This window comes from Xenopus tropicalis, chromosome 6 (assembly GCF_000004195.4).
Source record: "Xenopus tropicalis strain Nigerian chromosome 6, UCB_Xtro_10.0, whole genome shotgun sequence".
NCBI classification, from domain to species: domain Eukaryota; kingdom Metazoa; phylum Chordata; class Amphibia; order Anura; family Pipidae; genus Xenopus; species Xenopus tropicalis.
The window spans coordinates 27,641,709-27,666,834 of NC_030682.2; the positions used below are offsets into that span (position 1 = coordinate 27,641,709).

General features: G+C 39.4%; 1 protein-coding gene across 1 annotated transcript in view; it reads right to left on the reverse strand.

The window, feature by feature from the left end:
- plxdc2 (plexin domain containing 2) overlaps positions 1 to 25,126 on the reverse strand; it is a 249,937-nt gene that overhangs the window by 114,194 nt on the left and 110,617 nt on the right. The window contains exons 2-4 of the mRNA XM_002933138.4: positions 20,912 to 21,090; positions 3,468 to 3,614; positions 1,108 to 1,177 (exon numbers count right to left, since the gene is read on the reverse strand). Coding sequence (XP_002933184.1) covers positions 1,108 to 1,177; positions 3,468 to 3,614; positions 20,912 to 21,090 — 396 coding nt within the window. The remainder of the gene's footprint in view (positions 1 to 1,107; positions 1,178 to 3,467; positions 3,615 to 20,911; positions 21,091 to 25,126) is intronic.

The following is a 25,126-nucleotide window of genomic DNA, read 5'->3' on the forward strand; positions in this document are numbered from 1 at the left end:
AATCTATTGGCAGTAAAATGCCAAAATGACTTTCCTTCTCTTTTATCTGTTACTAATAGCTTTAATTCATTGATATAAACTCAAGAAATAAATATCATACTGTAACAGTTACTTCCATTATATTTAAGTGGGTTCCTTCTTAGTACAACCTATGTTATACCCTAGCCAGTTCAAGGGAATAAATTTACAACAGGACAAATACTATATGCACAGGGTCCGACTGGCATCAGGAAAAATCCAGGTGGGCCCCAGTGGCCCAGACCCAGCCCTTGCTTGTGCTCCCCCTGCCCAACCGCTCCTCCCCTGACGCGTTAAATGTACCCACACAGAGTAGTACGTCGGGTGGGGGGCCCTGTGAGGGGGGGTTAGGGGGGGCCGTGCGGGGGGAGGGGGGCCGGCGGCCCTTCACCCCCCAGTCCGACCCTGTATATGCAGTTTGGAAGGGAAAACAACTACAAAATGAATAGTTCTCTTTTAAACAAATAACATTATTAGAATATTTGCAGAACATAACACAAAGGAACATGCACAATTTCAGTACAAAAATATGACCATTAATGAGCTTATCAGTTTTCGACTTTGTGAATTGGAGAGTTTTTTTCTACCTCGAATAAGCTTTAATTCCAGGGATTTGTCAGTTTGAGATTTTTTGCATTTAATACATATCGAACATTCAAGTTTGCGAACCATAATTCAAATATTGGGAGTTTTGGCACAAAATTTGATTTGGAACATTAATAAATGACCCCCTACATGTTAAAGACATATATTTCTAACTGACTGGATCAGTATGGATATTCTGTTTATATTGTTATCTTCCTGAGATATGGGCAGGAAAGAAATGAGGGAAGAAATAAAATCTTTGGTACAAAGCCATGAAAAATGAATTTTCTGCTTTAAAGCCTCCAATCATTTTGCTATTATGAAGCAAAAGGAATGATTCTCCCAGGGTTTAAACTCCTCAAATATCCTGAAAATGCATTTCTAAATATACCCTCTCTCTTTATTCCCAGCTATGCTGAACACTGCGCCCGCATTATTTTATTCAGCACCTGAAGCAAAGCACAGAGAAGATTTCTGAAGGTGAACTTGTGGAATAGTACTTACCTCCAGTCGCCACGGTAATTTCACGTAGAAAATGGCCGTAAAATGGAAAATCAAAGGACAGGTTCACTCTCTGCAAAGTACAATGCCAGGAGAGAAAAATCATTTTTTGTGTAAAAAAAAAAAAAAAAAATACAGAATGAAAGTTTCATGTCAAAACGTGATTTATTCATTATGTACCGTGATTTTCACCACACACCACTTTAGTTTTGCTTCTTATAACATTCTGCTTGAAGTTGTTACCATGGAAACGCTTTCGCCCGGTATAATTGAAAGAGAAATTTCTGCTAAAGGAAATGCTTAGTATCATGAGGATGTGTTTGTGCTTCATCAAAACAGTTTAACCTTTCTGTCGGGGAAAAAGCAAACTCACAAGTGTTGCATATTGTCGTCTTTATAATAGGGCGTTATCGGATATCCTTTATAAGAGGAATGATAAAAAACATAAGATAATATTGGCAGACAGAGACTGAACATTTGACTCAACTGCATTGTGTCTTCCTGAGGGCATTTCACTTTTTATTACTTGAAAGCAATATAGAACTGCATTTGCATTGCTTCAGGCTAAAACATGAGAGGGCTATGATAAGGGTTATAGTTAAGACCAAAGGCCTAACTTGAATTCCCCAGTAAAATGTCTATTTCTACATTGCATTACTTGCTTACCCACAATTTAGTCTACATTGCTGGTAGCAAAAGGGTTAGAGTTAAAGGAAAACTACACCCTTAACCAATACCTACACATAACATAATAATTAACTGGCCTGTTAAAGAATTTTACCAAACTGGAATATATATATATATCAGTAAATATTGCCCTTTTACATTTTCCCCTTGAGCCAACATTTTGTGATGGACTGTGTGGACAGGAAACAGGATGTAGTGTGGGAGTAAAAGGCAGAACTCTGTCCTTAAAGTAGAACTAAATCTAAAGGCAGAACTAGGGCAGAATGTTTGTGCTTCTGTACCAGCCCAAGGCCCTCACAGCCCTTTAGCAGGGAAGATCTGTGCCCCCAAAGATGCCCCAGTAGCCCCCATCTTCTTTCTTGCTGATTCCCTGCACATACTCTGTGCTGCTGGCACTTACCTGAGCTTAGGGACTCACTCACTATATACTGTATACATTGAATTTCAAAATATAAGGCTGGGGGCCCACAAGGGCTTCGGCCCACTGGGTTCCTGCCAGCACACTCTGACACTATGAGGGCCCAACGATTATGTCACATTGACAGGATGCAGCCCATCGGGATGAGGGCCACATTAATGTGCTATGTGCTTCTCTCCCGACAGGATTTTTAAACTTGCCTGATTAACATCTGTATGATTTTTTTTCCCAGATATTGGTCAGGCAGGCCTGTCTGAGGGCCCCATACACAGACCAATAAGCTGCCAACCATTGACAGAATTTATCAGCCCATGTATGTCCACCATTACAGTCACAATCTGGTCAGAGCACCCTGTTTTGTGCCTAAATCTAAATCTGTCTCTCTTGCTGCTCCTTGCCTCTGAAATTTCATATATGAACAGAAAATCCTGCTTCAGTCTCTCAAAACACAAATCTACCCATTGATGCACTAGTAAAGCATCTATCTCCATTTCCGCACTAAGAGGGCAATGCCAAGCGCTGTAAATTGCAGTACTTTTTAGCCTCCTATTTGGTTCTGAAGGTTACTCAACTACTTATATTGTAAACTCTACGGGAAAGGAACCTCCTTCTCAGTTGTTTTAAAGCACCGCACTGCATGCAGAAGTAGCTTTATATAAACATTTATACGTAAATACATACACATTTTTTTACTGCATTTTTCTACAATACAGCTCTTGCCCATACTGAAACCATAAGTGGAAGACAAAATTCAAGATGACAGCCAAAGAAAACATGGCCAAAGCAACTGAAAATTAAGAAAAAGAACAGAAAACAAAAGAGAGAAGGGGAAAGAGAGAAGATAGAAGAATGTTGAAAAGCTCCAAGGAAAGACCAACAAAAAACACATGACACTCTAATGGGGAAGAACATAGCAGTTCCTACATGAATGGACAGATGGGTGAAAAACATTAAAGAAATTGTCAGAATGAAAATGGAGCATACGAAGAGGGTTAAGGAAAGTTACGGTAAACAATAACTGCAATTTATGATACTGTACAAGGTGATGACAACTGAAAATGAATGAAGCAGGATATAAAATAATAAAGATAGAACCAACATAAACATTATAAAGGAATCCAAGGTAAAAGGTATAACTATATAAACCATTTAAATTCAATTAAGTAATTGTTAGTTAATTCAGTAGTTTTTTTTAACATTCTCTGCTCAGTGAGCAGGTATCATGGCTTTTAATTACAGATTTCTTAAGATTTCTTACCGCAGCTTGACGATGTGTGTTTGAAAGTATTCCATGAATCTTTACTTTTTCTTTTTCCATTTGATCAATGTTCACCCATAAATCCCTACTAGCAGGATCCAGTGGTCCATATGTTCTGGATGTGTAGTACTTGTGATCAGTATCCTCCTGAAAAACAGATATAGCAGAGCCATTTTATTACAGAATTCTATAGCCTAGCAATCACAGAACATTACAGTGTTCTAGACATCTAGACATTACAGTGTTCTAGATATGCACTGAGGTATGTAGCTCTGCACATAGAGGGTATCACATAACTGTTTTGACAGTTTTGGAAATGGCTATTCCACACCAGCCATGCCACCTTTCCAAAAGTCTATGTAAGAAACTGGGGCGGTTACATACTTACATAGTTAATTTGGGTTGAAAAAAGACAAAAGACAAAGTCCATCAAGTTCAACCCCTCCAAGTGATCCCGGTGCACATGTATCACATAAACAGACCTAATGATACACTCACATATATAAACTGTATATACTGATACCTTTAATAACTGTAGATCCTAAAATCACAATAGCCTTAGATACTGTGCTTGTTCAAGAAATCATCCAGGCCTCTCTTAAAGGCATTAACAGAATCAGCCATCACAACATCACTAGGAAGGGCATTCCCCAACCTCACTGCCCTCACCTGTTCCTCTAATCTAAAGGGGGGGCCTCTGGTGCACTGATCGTTTTTATGGGAAAAAAACACCCCCTATCTGCCTATAATCCCCTCTAATGTACTTGTACAGAGTAATCATGTCCCCTCGCAAGTGCCTCTTTTCCAGAGAAAACAACCCCAACCTCGACAGTCTAACCTCATAGTTAAATCTTCCATCCCCTTTACCAGTTTAGTTGCAGTCTCTGCACTCTCTCCAGCTCATTAATATCCTTCTTAAGGACTGGAGACCAAAACTGCACTGCATACTCAAGGTGAGGCCTTACCAGGGACCTATAAAGGGGCAAAATTATGTTTTCATCCCTTTAGTTAATGCCCTGCCTTTTGCAAGTCAGAACTTTGTTTGCTTTAGTATGGCACTACTTAGAGTTTTAACACTTGTTATCCACAGAATCCCCAAATCCTTCTCAACTAAGGTGGCCTCCAGTCCACACAACCATTTAGTGTATAGCTTGCATTTGTTATTGCTACGAAAGTGCATAACCCTGCATGTATTAACCAAAAGTGCATAACCCTGCATGTATTAACATTGCATGTATTTGATAAGTAAATGCCATAATATTATGGGAATTTGTATATTTAATTTGAAATTTGGCAGAACTATGCACACCTACTATTCACTCATTATATAACCTGAACCTAAATTAATTTAGAGAATTAGATTTGCAACAAAAAATTGATGTATATACTATTTGAAACAAATAGTGTGTAGAATGACATTTCACTGATTTAGGGGGATTATGGGGACCCATCCTAAAAAGCATAGGGACCGATTTTTGGTGCCTCGAGTAACAACTTAAAAGGATGGCTCACCTTTACATCAACTTTTAGTATGTCTTCATTATTTATTTTTTAAAGTTTTTAAACTATTTGGCTTCCACTTCTAGATTTTTCCAGCTTTCAAATGGGGGTCACTGACCCCGACAGCCAAAAACGATTGCTTTGTGAGCTTACACATGTATTAAGATTGTTACTTTTCATTACTTATCTTACTGTTCAGACCCTCTTCTATTCATATTCCAGTCTTTCATTTAACTAACTGCCTGGCTGCTAAGGTAAACAAGACCCTAGCAACCAGGTAGCTAATAAAATTCCAAACTGGAGAGCTGCTGAACAAAAAATGCAAAATGATATTCACATAGAGCTTTTGACAGATCTTTAATTAGAAATTCAAAATGGAAGAAAATACATCTTTGTCTTTTGCATAGAAAGTCTTCAAAAAACATGGATTTAACAGCCTGCAAAGAATGAGCCCTGTATGTATCAGACTCCAAGCATATCATCAGCATTCACTTATTTCTGCAGTGGAAAATGAATTAAATTTTAGCCATATTGATTAATGGCCGTGCACATAATACAGAGTGGAGAATTGTAGCAGATTAAATATGCATAAAGAGAGAGCTGCCGGAGAGAAAATGCCCATAAAATACTGAAATTCGATTTTCGGCGTTCGCTGAAGTTTCATGGCTGATTTTATATTCTTTTTTTTTTTTAACTCATGGACAGTAGGAATAATATTTCTGTTTTTTATTCTTTACCTTAAGAGGGAAAAACACATTTAGGCTCCATACATTTAGCTATCAACTATCAAACCCATTCCTTGTGTTTTTCAGAATGATCTAGTGGTTAATACTAGCCTTGCTTTTATTCAATGTGAAATTAAAACCCTTTGGTTTTTAATTATATTTGGGCCTCAGTATTTTGCTTATTATTATATGAAGGGTTGTGGAGTTGACAGGGTCTGCCTTTTGGGTAATTTGGAACAGCCTTTAGAGACCAATTAGGGTTTCAAATTGAATAGTTTGCTTTTTTTCTTAAGGCTGCCCATTTACCAACTGTCTGTTTGGGTTTCTGCATAGTTAAACGCATACAAAATCTCTCCGCCCCATGTGTCATTGCTCCGCCCCCAATGTCATCAGCCCCCCGTTCGTTTTTTGCCAAGATTAAAGGTGGCAATGGATAATCAAGTGCAACTTTTTGTCCCGTTCTAGTAACTCATAGCACCAATAACATGTTGTCTTAAACAGAAGATTGATGAATGATGATTGGTTGCTGTGTGTTACTGGAACTTAAAACCCCAAAAAAGAAAGTTAGTCTGTTAAAGAAAATGTTTAACTTGACACGTACTGTCCTACATAAAGCCATGCTAATTACTGGTTATGATGCCATTCTCCGGAACCTAATTTTGTATGTGAACCCATAACAAACCTCGAAATAACTTGCCCACCACTGATGACAAACTCACTGGCCAATGAGAGATCATAATCCCTTTTTAAGTACAGAAATTACATCAGCTTTCCACCAAACCATAGGCCCCATATCAGATGTAAGGGATAGTGATGGACGAAATGTTTTGCCAGGCATGGATTCGCTGAGAATTTCTGCGTTTTGCCATTGGCGGATTGTTTCGCGAAACGGATGAAAAAATTGTCCCAGCATCAAAAAAGAAAAGTCGCGGGCATCAAAAGAATAGCCGCGCGATGAAATATTAGCCGCGGGTGACGAAATAATAGCCGCGGGCGACAAAATAATAGACGCGGGCGACAAAAGAATAGCCGTGTGACTAAATAATAGCTGCGGGCGACGAAATAATAGCCGCGGGCGACAAAAGAATAGCCGCGCGACGAAATAATAGCCGCGGGCGACAAAAGAATAGCCGAGCGACGAAATAATAGCCGCGGGCGACAAAAGAATAGCCGTGTGACAAAATAAAAGCCGCGGGCAACAAAATAATAGCCGCATATTTTTCGCCGTTTTGCGGATCTTTTGAAAGATTCAAAAAATTTTTGGCGAAGCGAAACAGAACAGATTCGCTCATCACTAGTAAGGGAGTCTGAGAATGTCAGAAATAGAGGCCTGAACTAAGCTCTGTCAGTACCCCAGGGTGTGTTCCATCTGGCCCTGGTGCCCTGGTCAGTAGAATATTCCTTTTAGACCATGAGGTTTATTTTCATGTTCCCAACGACATTATATAGGCCAAGGCAATATATACAGCATTATATTTTTTTCTTATGGGTCTTACTTTATTCATTCCGGGTAGTCCTGTAGCGGGTCATCTCTCCTAATCTCACACAGAGGCACCAGAAAAAAAATATGTCTGCTCAATTAACCAATTAAATAATTGAAATAGAACGCGTGAATAAGCTGGAGTATTAAAGGCATCAAAATGAACGCAAGAGAAATGAAAGCTTTATTGCCTTGAGCTCAAGAATTCATAAGAAAGTTCAGAGGAGGTCATCTTATTAAGGGCTTAATTATAAATGGATAATTTCCCAAGTGCTGGTTTAAATGAGAAGAAAACGTTCTTACAGTAAATAAATCAAAGTGCAAATGTATTAATGGGGGGTAGGTGGCATTTTGGAAAATGGTCTTGTAACCCTCAGTAACAATCCATTTGCTGCATCTGACAGCTCTTCTCAATCATATGGCGTTTACTAGTCTTTTGCTTATATTAGATAAATGCCATTAAGGCTTACACCTGAATTGGTGGGATTTAGCTAGCAGCTCCCAATAGGTTATTGTGGCAGTTACCAGTACTTATATTACCATCTCTCCACAAAATACCATAAAAATTCCCTCCTTGTGTGCCCCTGTACCAGACTGTAGAGGTCAGAAGTCTCTTGGTACATTGTAGGTTCAAGACCCTATAACACATTTAACAACGAAGGGACTTTTCTGATAATAATTACCAACTAAAGTCTGGTCTTAGGATGCAATTAGGCATATGTGCTGCAAGGCTTCCCTCAATGTGCAGAATCTATAGCAGCAATACCCACAAGGCAAATCTGTGCTGTAAATATTTCCTTGGTTTCCTACATACCATAATGTTGCTCATTTATAGGGTTAATGGTTAAAATTGGCATGGCCTACTGCCATTATATTTAGTAAGGATGCACCAAATCCCCTATTTTGGGAATTGGCCATCGTAAAATATTGCTTTTAGGAAAAGCAACCACTGCAAATCTCATGTTAGCTGGATGAAGCCCACCAACCCTGCTACTAACCCTGCTACCTGCAGATTCAGCACCAGTACAGGGGGCCCAGGGACTTTCCAGTGAAGGCAACTGTGTGATTTAGGCATGCGGTGAGGGCATCTCGGCCTCTGTCTGGTGGGGGTGGTTATCAGTTCAAAACGGGGCAGGAGTCACTGACATATATCCACTTTACTGCACTGTTGCAATCGTCCTGTCACTTGCCATTCTCATTACCTTGGTGGCACACTAATCCCTAGAACACAGTTCATGACTACATTCAGCTACTCACGGGCACATTTCCCACACCAGGCTTTACAAATCTTTTAGTTATTTAGATCACAGTAACTTTGAGGCTATCAGCAGCACATGGCATCTCTAGGAAATGAATCTGCTTTTTAAATGGAGTGAAAACTATTTGCAATCTGCTGACACGGTTTCTCTGTAACTGGAACAAAACTGAACTACACATTAACAAATCATACTGCATTACATATAAAATTGTTATAATTTACAATAATATATATATATATATACAGGTATAGGACCCCTTATCCAGAATGCTCGGGACCAAGGGTATTCCGGATAAGGGGTCTTTCCGTAATTTGGAGCTCCATACCTTAAGTCTACTAAAAAATCAATAAAACATTAATTAAACCCAATAGGATTGTTTTGCATACAATAAGGATTATTTTTATCTTAGCTGGGATCAATTACAAGGTACTGTTTTATTACTACAGAGAAAAAGTAATCATTTAACCATTAAATAAACCCAATAGGACTGTTCTGCCCCAGTAAGGGGTAATTATATCTTAGTTGGGATCAATTACAAGGTACTGTTTTATTACTACAGAGAACAAGGAAATCCGTTTTAAAATTCTAAATTATTTGATTAAAATGGAGTCTATGGGAGACGGGCTTTCCGTAATTCGGAGCTTTCTGGATAACAGGTTTCTGGATAAGGGATCCCATACCTGTATATGTTATGCTTTACAATAACCTAATAATATTTTAAAAAGCACTTTTTATTACATGTGAATAACAATGAGATTAAATATTATAGTTTTACCCTGAATACCTGGAATTTTTTGAAGGGTCATTACATATTGTAAAGCTTCATTAGTATGGATGCATGCTAATCTTAGTTGAAAACAATGTACAGAGAAAAATACAAAAACATGTTTTTAAAGGAGAACTATGACTGTATACTGTATATATATATATTTATATGTGGCAATGACTATAAATGATGTAAACATAATACACTAAAGAGTCTGCACCATTTCTGAATCAAGTTACTCCTCAGTAACCCAGTATTTCCCTCTTAGCATCTGTCTCTCTTCATGTAGGAGTCACGAGTCAGATTTTGACTGACAGTAAGGGCAAAAGAAACTCTTTTGGGGCAATTGCTGCTGGGACATACTGTACCCCCATATGTAATAAAAGACATTAAGTTTGCCCAGTAGCAGTAACCTATAACAACCAATACAATGTCTGTTTTTAAACAGGTGACCAGTAATCTCTACCTGCTGATTGGTTGTTATTGGTTACTGCACCTGGGCAAACTTAGTGCCTTTTGTTACATAAGCCCCTTGGTCTTTAATTCAAACAGTGAGTCACTGTTTTTAACTACTGGCACCCAAACTAATGAGAACTGTGAGTGTGTGTGTAAGAACCACGGTACAAACCCTGCAGAAAAGCAGGAAGTCTCTCTATTCCATGGCCTGAAGCTTAACATGGAGAGACACAGATCTCTTCCCTAAACACATTTTATGCCCAGAGCAGAATCTTTAGACATAGATGTAAATTATATCTTAATGAATTTTTACTCCATACTGACAGAGGTTTAATAATGAAAATCATTTAGTCCAAATAAGGAAACAAAAACAGTTTTACACTGATTCTGAATGTAATATTATTACTTCTCTCTTTACGACTTGGCACATGTACAGTTATGACGTTATCCAAATAGCTGTCCAAGCTCTATATGTCTGTCCTTCAACAAACTAATATCAATAAATCTGACGGAGAGAACCCTGGAGGTGTCCTGGGCTGATCTCAAGATTCAGAAAAAGATTTACTCTAAGACAAAAATCAACAAAAGGTAATAGATGACCAAGAAGGTTCCTCAAAATGAAAAATATACAGCGTATAGTCTGCAGCCAGTCCATCACAAATTCATCACACTAGCAAAACACATTATTGCTCTTTCCAATCCAGGGATGTGCAGAAAAAATATGTCACAGGTATTGCCAAAAGCTATCAGCTGAAATTGGAAAAAAAAAAACCCAGCAACATAAACTGTGTTCTTATACCCTTTGGTTGGAGGGAGAAAGGTGAAATAGAGCAACGTGGGGATCCGATCTGTAGAAGCACCCATTACTTACATTCCATAAAACATGATTTCTTTTTCAGAAAAGTTATTTCAGCATTTTCAAGCACAGATGTGTGTTCCAGAATGCTTGGAAATGGAGATTTTAAAAAAGTGGTGCTTCCAGTGCAATTGTTTAACCACCAACATGAATGTATGCAGGGGTTAGTTAACCTCGGTTACAGGGCACTGGTTTATTATAAGAGAGGAAGCACAAACCACATGCAAGAAGCAAGAATAATAATGGATTTAGGGCATTCCAAATAATAAGCCTCAGTGAATGCTAGTGATAAACTACAAGTGCCTCAAGGGACCTATGGAATTACCATCAGCCTGGACCTGTGGGTAATGCCAGGGTGAAATGACATGTGCCAAGTAAACCGGACCCTAATGTTCTCTTTAATGCCCAGCCGGAAGTGATGCCATTTAAACACAGAATCTGGTAAACAGCATATGATGCAACTTGTGAGTACTTTTCCAACAGCATCCATATTGACAATGAACCCTGTCCACCAGGGCTGCAGCTCCAGGGGTTACCACACACCCCAGGGGCCCCTGCCACCCTCCAAAACCCCTAACCCCCCACCCCGAACATGCATACATTATACTTATTTTTGGCACGATTGGGGAAGGGAGATCGGCACTAGCGTTCCAGTCTGGGTTGGGGGCCACCGGATTTTTTTTCTGCCGGTCCAGTTCGACCCTGCTCTTTTTCTGTAGTGATTTGCTGGTTGACTGAAAACCTGCAGGACCCAGGTGCAGGTTTTGGTGGGTGCCATGTCAAACCCGATAATTTAATATATCTGGGATCACGTGTTATAAAGTGAGGGGGCCCCATGCACATGAAGATTGAAAAACCAATGGCACAATATTGTGGGCGGAAAACATTGTCAGATGCAATAGTTGTGCCTTTTAACAATGCACTGGGCTATGGGGCAAAGCTCCTATTTTATGATGTGGAGCAGGGATTCCCGTTCTTTTTTACTTGTGACCCACACTCAGATGTAAAGTGTTGAGGATTCATGTAAGCATGAAAAAAAATCTTTAGGGATGCAAAATAAGGACTGTAATTGGCTATTTGGTTCCCACATGTGGACTGTTAGTCTGAAGGAGCCTCTGCTTGGAGTAAACATTGTCTCTGTGCTTCCAAAACTTGTCTCCAAGCAAGAAATGTAAAAACAGGCATCAACGTTGAGGCCACCAAGAGCAAACTCAAAGGGGGTGGTAAGCAACATGTTGCTCCTGAGCCACTAGTTGGGGATCACTGATGTAGAGGGACCCTAACCACAGGCAATCAGCCAAGGGAAGGGGGAAAGTAATGGCCTAAACTAAATGAAATAAAATCCAGCAAAAACATATATTTATATATTCTCTTTAGAGTCTTGCTACAGTAGTTTACCCTAGGCTTCCTTCCCCCTGTTGCAAGGTTCTGTAGATGGCATAACCAAATTCTCATAAACTGAATCTGTCAAGAAAGTCTTGAATCTCAAGTCACAGCTCAATTTAAAGTCAGTACTTGATTAGTTATTATATAATTAGCAAGTGACTACATTCCTTCATTTTAATGACCACTTAAAAAGAAATCTATTTGCCTCTGTGGAAGAAGACGTTAAAGAACAGAATAGAAAACAGGCAATATATACTTGTGTTCAAATTAAGCTCATTAGGATGCTTGCTGACAATGTATTCTGCCTATTATTTAATTAAAAAAAAAAGTCCCTGAGTTGTTTTTTTTTTCTTTTTATAAATGGGTCAATGGAACACAAACTTTTTCTTGGTTTATTTGTTTTTGAATCACTATGGGAGAAAAGGAAATGATCTTTTCCTACTTGGGCTCCCAATGCACTTATGTGTTTTCTTTTGGCATCTTTTTCCAATTATGCCACTAGGTGGCTGTATTTGTTTACCCATGCTTCCAGATACTTGTTTTTTAGGGCTTCTGTCTGGGCAAGGAACATTTATAGCACCAAAACATCACATTAAGGAACAGGTGACTCTTCAATCCTAATATGCATTGCTGTGCTTTGCAGCTGGTTTATAGATTGCTTGCAGGCCAGCGACCTGATTCAGCCCAGATTCCTCATCGGTTACACTGCCAATCTGATGGGCGCACACTGCTTCCACTGTCATGCCTTAACACACGATTTTTATACAACTGGTAACAACATACATTCTAGCTATCATAGCAATGTCCTTAAAAGATTAACTATAGCCTATAAATACAAGCCTAAGTTAAATGAGATTTCCATTAAAAATGTATATTGTATGGTTAACAAGTTAACCTGGATGGCTACCTGGATGGAGGGAGGCACCAGGAGGAACAGCATCTGGGCAGGGAGGATATTGTGAATGTAGCAGGTGGGGAATTTTACAAGTTTTTCCTTTTTAGAGTAATTTTTTTTAATGATTGTCTGGGCATATGGTGGTGATCCTGGAGGCTGTGGATGGAAGGATGTACGTAGCATGGGTTCTGTATAACAGGATAGATGAGGTGTTGTGGCCCAACTTGGGCATGGGGTCCCTTGGTGTCAGAATACTATAGAGTCAGTGTATTGTGGCTGATGGGTAATTGAAGGAAGTGGTGTAATGAGGGATGGCCCAGTGCAAAGGATTGTAAAACTAGGACCAGGGTTAGGGTTAATATAAGAAACATTCTGGGTATAAAGTTTGTAGGATTTGTAAAATGTTAATATCTAAACAAATGTTAGTTTTATGTTTTCAAGTACATCATTTGTTAATAAATATTCTGAGGCCAACAAAAATTTGGTGTGATCTGTTTATTGATAGAATCATGGGGTAAGGGTCTCCTCCAGTCCTGTCCCATTCATGGACGCCTTTGATATTATCTCTTTACAACAGTACATTGATTCATTTATGCCTCATACAATATTACACAACGATGCAGCTGCATGATTAGTGCAAGTGTGGGGTGTTTTTTACTTTATTTTTCAGTTTTTTAACGATTTCAGATAGTTAGGCATTTATCTGTAAATATCGGTTAATGAGACTTGCAGAGCCGTGGCCATTGTAATGAGAAGACTTGGTATTTTTGTGTTCCTTAGGGCTTCTAAGCACAATGTTCCATTTAGGTATGAGGAACGGAATGTTCTGTAGAGTTAATTAGTAAACTACACATCCTTACAAGATACTGTACATGCTGTAGATTCGATCAGAGTTCACACATCTGAACAAAGACCAAAATAATAATCAAATACCTTCTATACCTAGCCACAAGCTCAAAAATCACTTCAATATTTTGCAGCACTGAAGGTGTTCATAACGCATATTCCAAGAGTATGTTTGTTGTTCTTTCCATTCCTGTTTGAGTGCCAGAAAAAGGAAATAATTAAAATGGAGTCTACTGGAGGTGGCCTAGGGTTGCCACCTGTCCAGTTTCATACCCCCCAACTGACAGTCACGGTTTTTAGAGCGCATCCCGCTGTCCCGCAGGACATTCATAGACATATCCAGCACAGCAGGATGCTCTGGCTATAGCCGGACGTTCCGGCTTCTTCTGCTGCTGCTTTGCTTGCTATGCGGCTCCTTGTTCAGCGCGACAGGCCCTTTTATAAGGTTGCACCTGTGGGTACGTGTGACATCATTACGCACGGGGCACAACCTTATAAAAAGGCCTGTTACCGCAGACAAGGAGCCGCATAAGAAGTAGCAGCTGACAAAGGCGGAGCTCCTATGGGGGCTACTGTGTATTGGGGGCTACTGTGTATTGGGGGCTACTGTGTATAGGGCGCTACTATGTATTGGGCACTACTATGTATTGGGGGCTACTGGGTATTGGGGCTACTGTGTATGGGGGGGTACTGTGTATGGGGGGTACTGTGTATGGGGCCTACTGTGTATTGGGGGTACGGTGTATTGGGGGTACTGTGTATTGGGGCTACTGTGTATTGGCGCACCCCAAATCTTTTTGTCCCTCTTTTCATTTTTCAAATGTTGGGAGGTATGCAGTTTTGAGCCGGATAGCCCGGTTTTTGGAAGGGCTGTCTGGGTCAAAACCTCCTGTCCGGTTTTCCAAAATAGGAAATTGATGCAGTGATCAGCCCACCTCTTCCCTGATCCATGGCATCATGGCCCCGCCTCTTCCCTGTCCCCATGACATCAGCACCCCCTGCCTGGCAACAAACAAGGGCAGAGGTGGCAACCCTAAGGTGGCCTTCCTGTAATTTGAAACTTTCTGGATACTAGTTTTCTGGATAATGGATCCAATACCTGTATTGAATTTTGCCAAGTTGTATGTTTAGAAGTTGAAAAAATAGATGAAACAAATAAATAAATAAAAGAAACAGCAAGGGATATGTAAGGTGTAGAAGATTTCATACAAAGGAGTAATAGCTAGTGTGAAATAAATGGCTTCTTTATAAAGCACATGTGGGAATTAATGGGAATTAATGTCATGCATTACGATCAATACTTCATTACAGTGAGTTGCTGTACCTTTATACAGATAAACCACCAAGTCAAAGGAACAAACTCAAGCAGCAAACAATCTTTGGCCTGTAAAGTGTTCTACAAAAAAGGTTCTGACCTCAATGTCAATTTTTACAGGGCTTTTACAAGTCAGAATTGGACATATTTTGCATAAAAATCATTTACAGGTTTATAAAGGTGTAGAAATTTCAGGAGAATGAATCCCAAGTGATTAAGGGGATGCTGCAGCCTTGCTATTAACCTTATAACAACCAGGTATTTAAAGATTTCAAAGAGTTCACTTACTATATTTTTTTTGTGGGGGGTTTAAATGACCTTTAAATTTGAGTCATGAATCCTGAGGCATAATGGGTAACACATTCTTCCCAGTGCCATTCTCTTTGTGTAAATCACAAGCATAAATCACCCCACCCCGTACTTTATCAACCGTAGCAGTGGTTATGTGCCAGCCAAGCTGAATTTCATGGGAATGATGACTGGCTTGTAACGTGGCCTGCAATTGGCCAAGTTCAGCCAAACCCTGTCCTTTGCTCACCTCCCCTTCACAGAGCACCCAACCCCATGTCCTGAGGAAGATAATGATCCACTCCAGGCCTTGTTGAGACCTTACTCGTGTTATTATTTAGTGTGAAGAGCATTTTGAAGAGTAATAAAAAGCGGCTGGATCGTTATCTCCCTGGTTGGTTGGCCTTTACCTCCCACAGTGGCAAACATGTCACCCAATAGTTGCTACCCATCAGCACAAGAGTAAATGTAGAGCGGAACCCTGCCCAACCATGTTGTCCACTTACTGCTGCTCATTTTGCTGAAGTTTAGAGGAGAGAATATCCAATCTCCTCCTACTTTCCATTTCAAGCCTCTGTGATTTATTGCTCAGAATAAGCGGCAAGGTGATTTTTTTTATCTGTTGTCACTGTTTTGATTCCATGCAACTTGACATTTTTATTGATTTCCAACATTATTCTGCCTACTACATCACAAACATTTTCCTCGAGGATTACATAAAACAGAAAAAAAATGTGTTTTTAAATAACTGGCAGAAAATGCCGGCAATATGTAGCTTTATTTCAGAGTTTATTCTCTTATTTTCCATGCTAACGTAGGGTTATTTATATTTAGGGTGCATTATATTTTCATTGCTTTGCTCTTTTTTCCAGTTCTATTTATAGATATTTCTAAAGATTAAATGAATGAGAATAACAATGACAACATGTTATATTAAAATAAATATTTGGTTAGAAATAATTCAGGGAAAATAAATCCTGGGTAATAAATGTAAAGTAAATTTTGTTAGTGGAGGCTGCCACTAAAAGGCTTTTAAATAGTGGGCTTATAATTTTATATGAATATAAAGGGTTCATATACGTCTGCAAGCGTACTGATCTAGCTGCTATGCCAAGCACAACAGCCATGTTTTTTCCCCATAATACAATGTTTTCCCCAGAATTCCAGGGTTGTTGCAGTTGCAAGGGGAAGTTGTGTCTAAAATAATTGCATTGAATATTTTCAAAGTCTGGCTGGCTGTCATTGCCAGCATTTGGCGCACATATGGCATGCCTGCCCCATTCTTTAGATGCAAGTGCGCTGTGACTATTGAAGCAGAGTTGCTGAGGGAACCCTGGGGGCAGGGATAAAAAGGATAAATGCGCAAACGCAACTGTACCTGCAGTTGTATTCTTCATTATATGAATAGAAATCTTCATTATTCTCCACCAATGCAGATGAGATGTTAAAAGACAACAACCTCATTTTCTGATTTCAGTTAAAGGTGAGCTAAACGGTACGTAGTGAGTTAATAGTCTGACAGAATCCAATTTCTAACAGCTTGCACGCAACCCAGTTAGTTGATCGTGTTCAGTCCATTATTCCAATCTGAGGTCAGCTAAGGCTTCAGCAGTAGGACAGGCCAAATGCTACATGATTTCTGCTGCCAATTACACTCCCACTAAGCATTAAAACACAATTGTGACTGGAGATTTCTAACAAATTATCCGTATGTTTAAAACATAATTTAAAGTCTTCTGTGATCAGATTTTTTTTTTTCTGGGCAGTTTGGCGATTCCTCTGAATCATTACTGGGCTATATCTGAAGGACATGTTGCACTGTTAGAAAAAATCGTTGCCGCTGAATTGTAAGAATACAATAAACTAGTTGGAAAGTGATAGACTGATAAAATGTTTTTCTTACTGAAATACATGAGCCTATAAATGTGTAGATATGGAACCTTTTTAAATTGTACTCTATTGCTGAATATTCCCTTTTTTTATTCTATTTTTAAGAAGTCACCTCAGAGTTCCATGACCTTTATAAATTCACTCAGCCTTCAGCCTTGTGCTTTTATATCTTCATGGAATGGAACTCCTCGGTGACAATAGGGGGTACTTTATTGACTATATAATCCCTAAGTCTCCTAGAACAACTATATTTCTCACTCTCCACAAGACATATATTGATGAAACTGAGTTCTAATTAAGTAATATACTTGAAAAAGAAAGTACAATGGGAAGAAATTAAGGTCATAATCCATAGCGAGGAGTCTTGGTCCTCTTAGATCCATCAACAGCTTCAAATTCATGTTAAGACTGGAATCTGTGGTCGTCAGAAAGTACAGAAGCTGCAAGGCAGGTCGACATTAATCACAAAATAGCACAGCAAAGAATGAGTTTTAGTGTGTATTCTGGCTCGTATTTTGACCCATCTCTACTACTGACAGGGTGGCTTTTACTTGACAGGGTTGTTCTTACTTATAAACTTACTCTTGCCTTGCCCCCTCTGATGGAGCAGGGGTGTGGGTACATAAATTGTTACAGTGGGCCTGGTCAGGCTCAGGTTGGGTTAGAATTGCTAAGGGTCGGGAGTTTTTCGACCTGTGCACCACTTGTAACTGTTGCTGTTCTCCAAGCAAATGTCTCAACATAGGAGGGCGAACTCTACAGGCCAGGACTCCGCTATATTTCTACACTTAAAAGACAAGGGACACTCCTTTGAAAATAGCAACGTCCAAATTTTGGACAAAGAAGACCGCTGGTTTTAAAGAGGTGTAAAAGAGGCTATTCATGTTAAAGTGGAGAAACCATCCCTAAACAGAGGCGGGGGCCTTCAACACCATCTGTCTGCTACATACAATGCTGTTCTAACATCTGTACCCCGGCAGTTTCAGAACTTTAACAAGTAACACCTGTTTCGATGAGTTGCATGATAGTTTGGTAATCCTTTCAAAGTAACTCCACAGCATTCACACCTCTGTGAGTTTCAGATGTCACCTTTCTGAAGAGTTACAAAGTGCCATTGTAATTGGATTAGTGGAAGAGTACGTATGCTGAGGACTTCCCATACCAGTCAGTTGAACTGAAGAAGCTGCTCGGATGAGTAGTGAAACGTCTTCAATGATTACTAAACAAGTCCCGTTGGTTTAGATTTATTTATACTAGATATCTATAGGAGCGTCAGGCATAACTGAGCCAGACCAGGTGGGAAGCTGGTGATCTAAAGATCCATTACCCAGGTAGAAATATTAAAAATGCTACAATGTACAAGTGGTTTCAACATTTTACTGTATGCTGGCTGCTACTCCCAATAATCCTTTTTGCATCTTGATTTTCTGAAATTTTCTGTTGAGTTTGGTGTCTGATTTACTGTTTTTGATTATATTGAAAATGCTGCATACACATCCCAATCAGGTATGTTCTGTCACCGATCAGACTATGGGCCGAGCAGACAAATTGTGACTTGGGGCAATAAATTACATCACTTCCTTACTATTTTGTTTGCTGTGGCAAACAGCCAAGTGGTTATAACTGCAGGAAGTGAAAAAGAACTGTGGCTCCTCCTCTGTTGATGCATCGTGCACTGGCCAAGATGGTGGACTGGCTGATGAATTTTCCAATCCTGCCAGATTCCCAATCCATCTGATATGCATTGTACATTAGTGATGTGCGGGTCAACAAATAGTAGATCCACACCCTTACCCGCACACTCCCAACCTGCACCCGCAGATCTGCATCTACGTTTAAACCTGTGCCTGACCCACCCCCATCTTTGATGTCCCACAGGGGGCGTGGTAGGCTGCCAGGAGCAGAAGTGGGGCACAGTTAGGACACAGGCAGGAAGAGCACAGCTTGTGTCGGCCCAAACCTGCCCAACCAACAGGTCCTGTGGGTTTCGGCCTGGCCTACACATTGCTATTGTACATGGATATCAGTCAGGATAGGTGGGCCACTATAAAAGCACCATATTGCTGGTAGATGTATGACCAGCTTAACTAGCGTTAGTTTCTACACCAACATAGTTAGGCCTCAAGTCTTCCAAACAACCCTGAGCTCAATGTGTGCTCAATCCACTGTCTGATAAACATAAAAGCTGACAATCCTAGTGAAATCAGTTTACACTTTATACTTCAGCATTAGCATTCTGAAATGAAAAATTAATTAGCACTCTGATAGCAAATTCTGAGACTGGAAAAGTGTGTGTAATTGTGAAGCAAAACAGTAAGCATTAACATAATTCTAACTTTAATTAGCAATTCAGAATTTAGAGGATTTGCTATTTGTCTTTTTCTTTTTAATTACATTTTTTAACTGCAACATCTCCAGCCGGCAACAGAAGTCTGCTGGATTTCGGAATAATAATGCTTTATACAATAAAATAATTATAGATATAGCGAACTGAATGATTCTAAATAAAACTTTAAATGCCTTAATTGAATCTCATTACACTTGGGAGAAAAGTTTCCATTTACATCAATCAAGATTTTATGGGGTGGGCATCTTGCCCTAATTAACACCATGCCTAAAGTCTACAGAAAAATATATAAACACTACAAACACAATAGGTTGTTTTGTTATCAACATGGATCTGTGTTGGGTCATTTAGCATCAACTACAAGTTCGGTTGCCACCTGGCTGGTATATGACTGGCCTAGCCGGTATATGATAAGCTAGGGCCGACACAGGTATTACAAATTTACCGGCAATGTACTTGTCATGCCCTATAAATCCCAAACTATCTCACTCTCTAAACTGCCAACCACCCTTATAACCACATGCCCGCCTCTGCCCCACCAATTTTCCCACCCAATCTGCCCATTTTCCAGGCCCATACAGCTTTTTTCTGCCCACCACTAAGTTTTCCATCACCATATGTCATAGTCCCACCCACAAGTGCCGCCATAGCTCACTCCCAACCCGAAGGGCCGATTCAATTGATGAGAGATTTTAACCGATATTTTAACGCATGCCCGATAATTTCCGACGTGTACGATATTTTTCACCGCACGCAATATTAGTGCATGCTATTACGCACGTAGCAGTTACTTTCTGAAAACTACCGTTCTGATAATTACCATTTCCCTGAAAACTGGAGGATGCATCACTCTAGGAAGATCACATACTTGAAAAAATCTGACTGCAAACTCCATCTTGTCACCACAGACAATCACCAGCTTCAGTTTTGTTCAGTAATGCCTACTCCTGGGAGGCATTAAGTTTCACAGTAATTATCGCCACATTTTACGCGTTTAACGCTTCATATGCGTTTGTGAATTAGTATTATTTCTATTCAATAATTACCTCAATGCGATGGAAATAACGCTTTGCAATAATGCGCTTTTTTACGCATGAGATATGAGTGATAATGCATGCGAAATGACTTGATGAATCGGTACTTATTTATCGCATGCTTTTTAACGCAAAAAACTATGCCTTATGCCCTTTAGTGAATCGGCCCCAAAGTCTAATATCTTAAAAGTGATATCCTGTCATTTGGAGCTTTTTGGATACTGTGTTTCCGGGTAAGGGATCCCATATCTATTTGCACAACAGTGCACAGTGTATTTAATAAAACTTCATACAAAAAAAATTTTTTTTTGCAACTACAAACTACCACCAACACAACTTTCATTACATTTGTATGGTGAAATAAAAAAAATCAAAAACAATATGACTTATGAGAAATGTACCTCAATTTCTGTGCCATTTTCATTTGTACCTTCAAGGAACATGTCAGGGAAGTCTTGCCCAACACTTGGCCTGTTCGTATCCACTGACTGTCGCTTCCATCTGTGGCTATACATGTGTGTGTCAACCGAAACAATTTCATCCACTCTGGGCTTGACTGTGTTGACTGAGTAAGACACATCTGCAATACAAGAATGACAGTGGTCAGGAGGTTAAAATTAGATAATATTATTGGTATATATTATTATTATTATTAATAATAAATAGTGCACCACAAATATTGATGTTCTCAGGTTTTTATTACCGTTTGTATAAAATATATGTTTTTTGTGTTTCCTTTGTAACCCTAGTTGCCAACTATTTGAATTGTAGTAATTTGTGTACATTAACATTTCAGCAGCTGCTATTATTTGTAACTCATTTTCCTGTGTAAATTGTTTCCCTTTAGATGCCCAGTCTAAAAAAAAAATCTACAAAAAGGACAAATTTAAAAAAAAAAATGTGTGCATAGAATATTAGAAAAGTTACTAAAATGGTATCATAGGATGTAATGGTTTGGATCTCCTTGAAGCAGAAGGGAAGAAAACCGAACAAAATTATTATTAACTGAAGAAAAAAGTAAACATTGCTTTGAGCGTTAGTAACTGAGCCCTTTAGAATTCTTTTCTACTACAGCTTTTGGGTACACTTCATGTATATGTATTATCTAAGCCAGTGTTTCCCAAACTGTGAAGCTGCCCCCCCCCCGGGGAGGCATGGAGTTATAGCAGAGGAGCACAACCTAAAGACCAGTAAGGGTGAGATTGGAGGGAGAATACCCAAACTCCGCTCTTCTAGATACACTTGAAACCTAGCCTGAATATTTAGGGTGAGATTTGGGGTGAAAACTTATTTGCTGTCATATATATACTTGGAACTATTGCTGATACACCAATATTTTCCCCTATATTTGTAACCTAGTTATGAGCTAAGGGTAGCCGTGACCATAAGTTGGGCCTGCAAAAGGTGGTTGAATTGAAAATGTTCACCAACCACTGATCTAAGGTTCCTGTATATTGGGCACCGTAGACAAGATGGGGCTTCTTTTAGACAACAAAGATGGCTGAACACAGAAAACCAATATGCATAAACATAATGCGATGCAGATACAAACACATGACTTGGGCATGACTTTTCCTTTCCATGACAGGATAGAAATAAATAATAATAAATTCAGAATTTCCATCTGTGCTGTTACTGGTTCTTTAACCCATCGTTAGGGGCAAAAATCAAATAAAGCCTTACATTTCTGTGTGTTTAGTACACGTTTATTTAACACCAAAATAAGAGCTCTGTGCATAATACACCTAGTGTAAGACATACAATTTAAGTGACACTCGTCCTGTATCCATGCAAAGCAATACATGCAATTTATAATTGAAACTGTCAGATTAGGGGTTCAAAGCATATTATGAGCCTGTCAAGCCTGACTCCAACAAGAGAACATTCAATTAGTTCAAAGCAGTGTAGGGAGCAGATACAGAAGAATCAATATGGCTTGGTAAGTATCTTTGCTGATATAATAGAACAAAGTGAAGCTTGGTTATACAAATTAAGAAATGCAATGTCGTTTATAGCAAAGTGGGAAATGCAGAATCATCTATAGTAAACGCAAGAGAACAGCAGAATTCTTACTGCCATATAAACAGAACAGCATTCTTTCTGGTGCATAAACACAGCAGCATTTGTTGGAGCAAATGGAAATAAAATAGAAAATAATAAAAAATATACTCAGCACGCACAATAAAACAAACAATACACAAAGATCTCTCACTACAATATACAGCCCAAACTGTTATACCCTTAATTTCATTGTAAATATGTACAATGTGTTACCCTAAAATATGCAGCTGCAGGTATCCAACAAAGAATCAAGGTTAACTTGAGCCATCCCTAATACTCCAACGAGATATTATGCTTAAAAATTTGTGATTTCTCTCTCTCTATCATTTGTTCCACAAATTTCATGTAGTAACTCTCAAATGCAGTTGACCAGAGATCCCCAACCTTTATACCCATGAGCCACATTCAAAAATAAAAAAAAGTTTGAGAGCAATACAAGCATGCAAAAATGTCCTGGGGTGCCAAATTTAAGCTGGGATTGGCTATTTGTTGTACAGTAGGCTTTGTTGGGCAGTACACATGGTTTTTATGTATCCAAAACTTGCCTTAAAGACAGAAATTCAAAAATAAGCAGGCCACTGGGAGAAATATCCAAGGTGTTAGTGAGCAACACGTTGTTTAGGAGCCACTGGCTGGGGATCACTGCTTTAGACAGTAGTTGTTTTATCAGTTTAAGCCTCCTTTGGAGGTCCAATCATGGGTCAGGTTCGCCCTATGCTCAAAACCAGGTTTCAGAAATAGGAAGATATGTTGTTTTATTGTATAAGTCCTTCAGCCACAGTTCTATGATTATCTAGAACAGATATGTTGTTGCTCCAAATTTTTCCCTGACTTTAAAGCTGGGCTTTCTGGTGGTTTAAGAAGCGCTAATAGGCATCCTCCCTAAATCTTATCCTAACTAGCATTTGAGCCCCCCTTACCACTGTACCATGCCCCCTCGGCTCCATAGTTTGGGAACCACTGTTTTAGGGCTGTGGCACAAGGGGAGATTAGTCCCCCGTGACAATCTCCTAGCATACGCGTATGCCATCCCACTGGCGACTTACATTCTTCCCGGTGGGATGTCATATCGGGGAGATTAGTCGCCCGCGTCAAGGGATATTTGTTGTGGGTGACTAATCTCCTCGTGTGCCACAGCCCTTAGGGTAAATAATCTAGTCCTGTATATCTGTGGAAAACTACTATTGCGGTGTAGACAAAATAACTACCTTAAGGTGGCCACACACGTGGCGATTTCCGATCTTTCGTGCGACCATCGGTCGCATGAAAGATTGTACAATCGGCCACTAACCGTTCAGGGCTGAAACGGCAGATAAGGAGGTAGAAACAATAGGATTTCTACCTCCTTCTGCCGATTCAGCCCTGAAGGCAGATTTTGATCAGGCGCCTGCTATGGCGCCCGATCAAACTCTTTTAACCTGGCCGATCGGCGAGTCGACCGATATCAGCAGCCTCCTGCGATATCGCTCAACTCGCCCAATTGCCATACACGCACCGAATATCATACGAAACGAGGTTTCGTACGATATTATCGGTGCGTGTATGGCCAGCTTTAATCTGGAAGCTATCACCCCACAAATCAACCCCACAAATCAGTTACAACAGAATACAATACAACCTTACCATCTAGAATCCCAACTTGATTGCCAGTCATCCAAAGAACAATTACTGATTAGTTATTACAGTTAGCCAAGGCTACCTCAGCAATCTTATTGCTTCACGTAACAGAAATTCAATGAGAAATGACACTTTCCCTGTAACACACGGATAATGACTTTTTAACATACTGTACTTACTAGTAATTAGCCAAGAAATAACAAACAAATGATATGTTGAACAGACAGTGGGAATCAATTATAAAAGTGTATTGTCAGCAGTAAAACCTCTTAAGAGGAATGTGCAAGTTAAGCAACAGTTGCCATACGGTATCTGCAGTAATGTTCCCAGAGATTGGCTTGTTTGCTTTTAACGAATGGACATATTTATCAAAGCTCATACCTGTGTCAATATATCCAAGTGTGTTCAACTACATGGATTGGTCACTGCCATTCTGCTCTATGGGGTGGTAGAGCTCAGGGCTACTTAGCAGCAGCGCTGAGCATTTTATATTGCTACTCCTCTGTGCAAATTGCACCAATTGTTCCAGTGCAGAAAATAGTTAAATCTGAATGTCTTACTGACTAGTAACTATGGAACCACCATGTTTCTTACATTCTGTCAGACATACTTACTATCTCTCAGCTGTGCAGGACTCCTGTTGATCATACACTATGGGGCTCATTTACTAACCATCCATTTTAATTTTAAACTCAATCCAAATTTTTTTCCGAAAAGGAAAAACGCTGTGACTTTTCCGAGATTTGCTATGCCCTTAAACGGCTGAAAATCTGGATTCAACAATTAAATTGCCATGTTCATGTTGAAGTCACGACAATCAGTGACTATTCTATAAAAGTCAGAATTTTTGCGGCAACAATATGGAAAAGTCACATTTTTTATGACTTTTCTTGGAGCAATTTTTCCTTGCAACTTTTTTTTTTAGTAAGTATCAGACT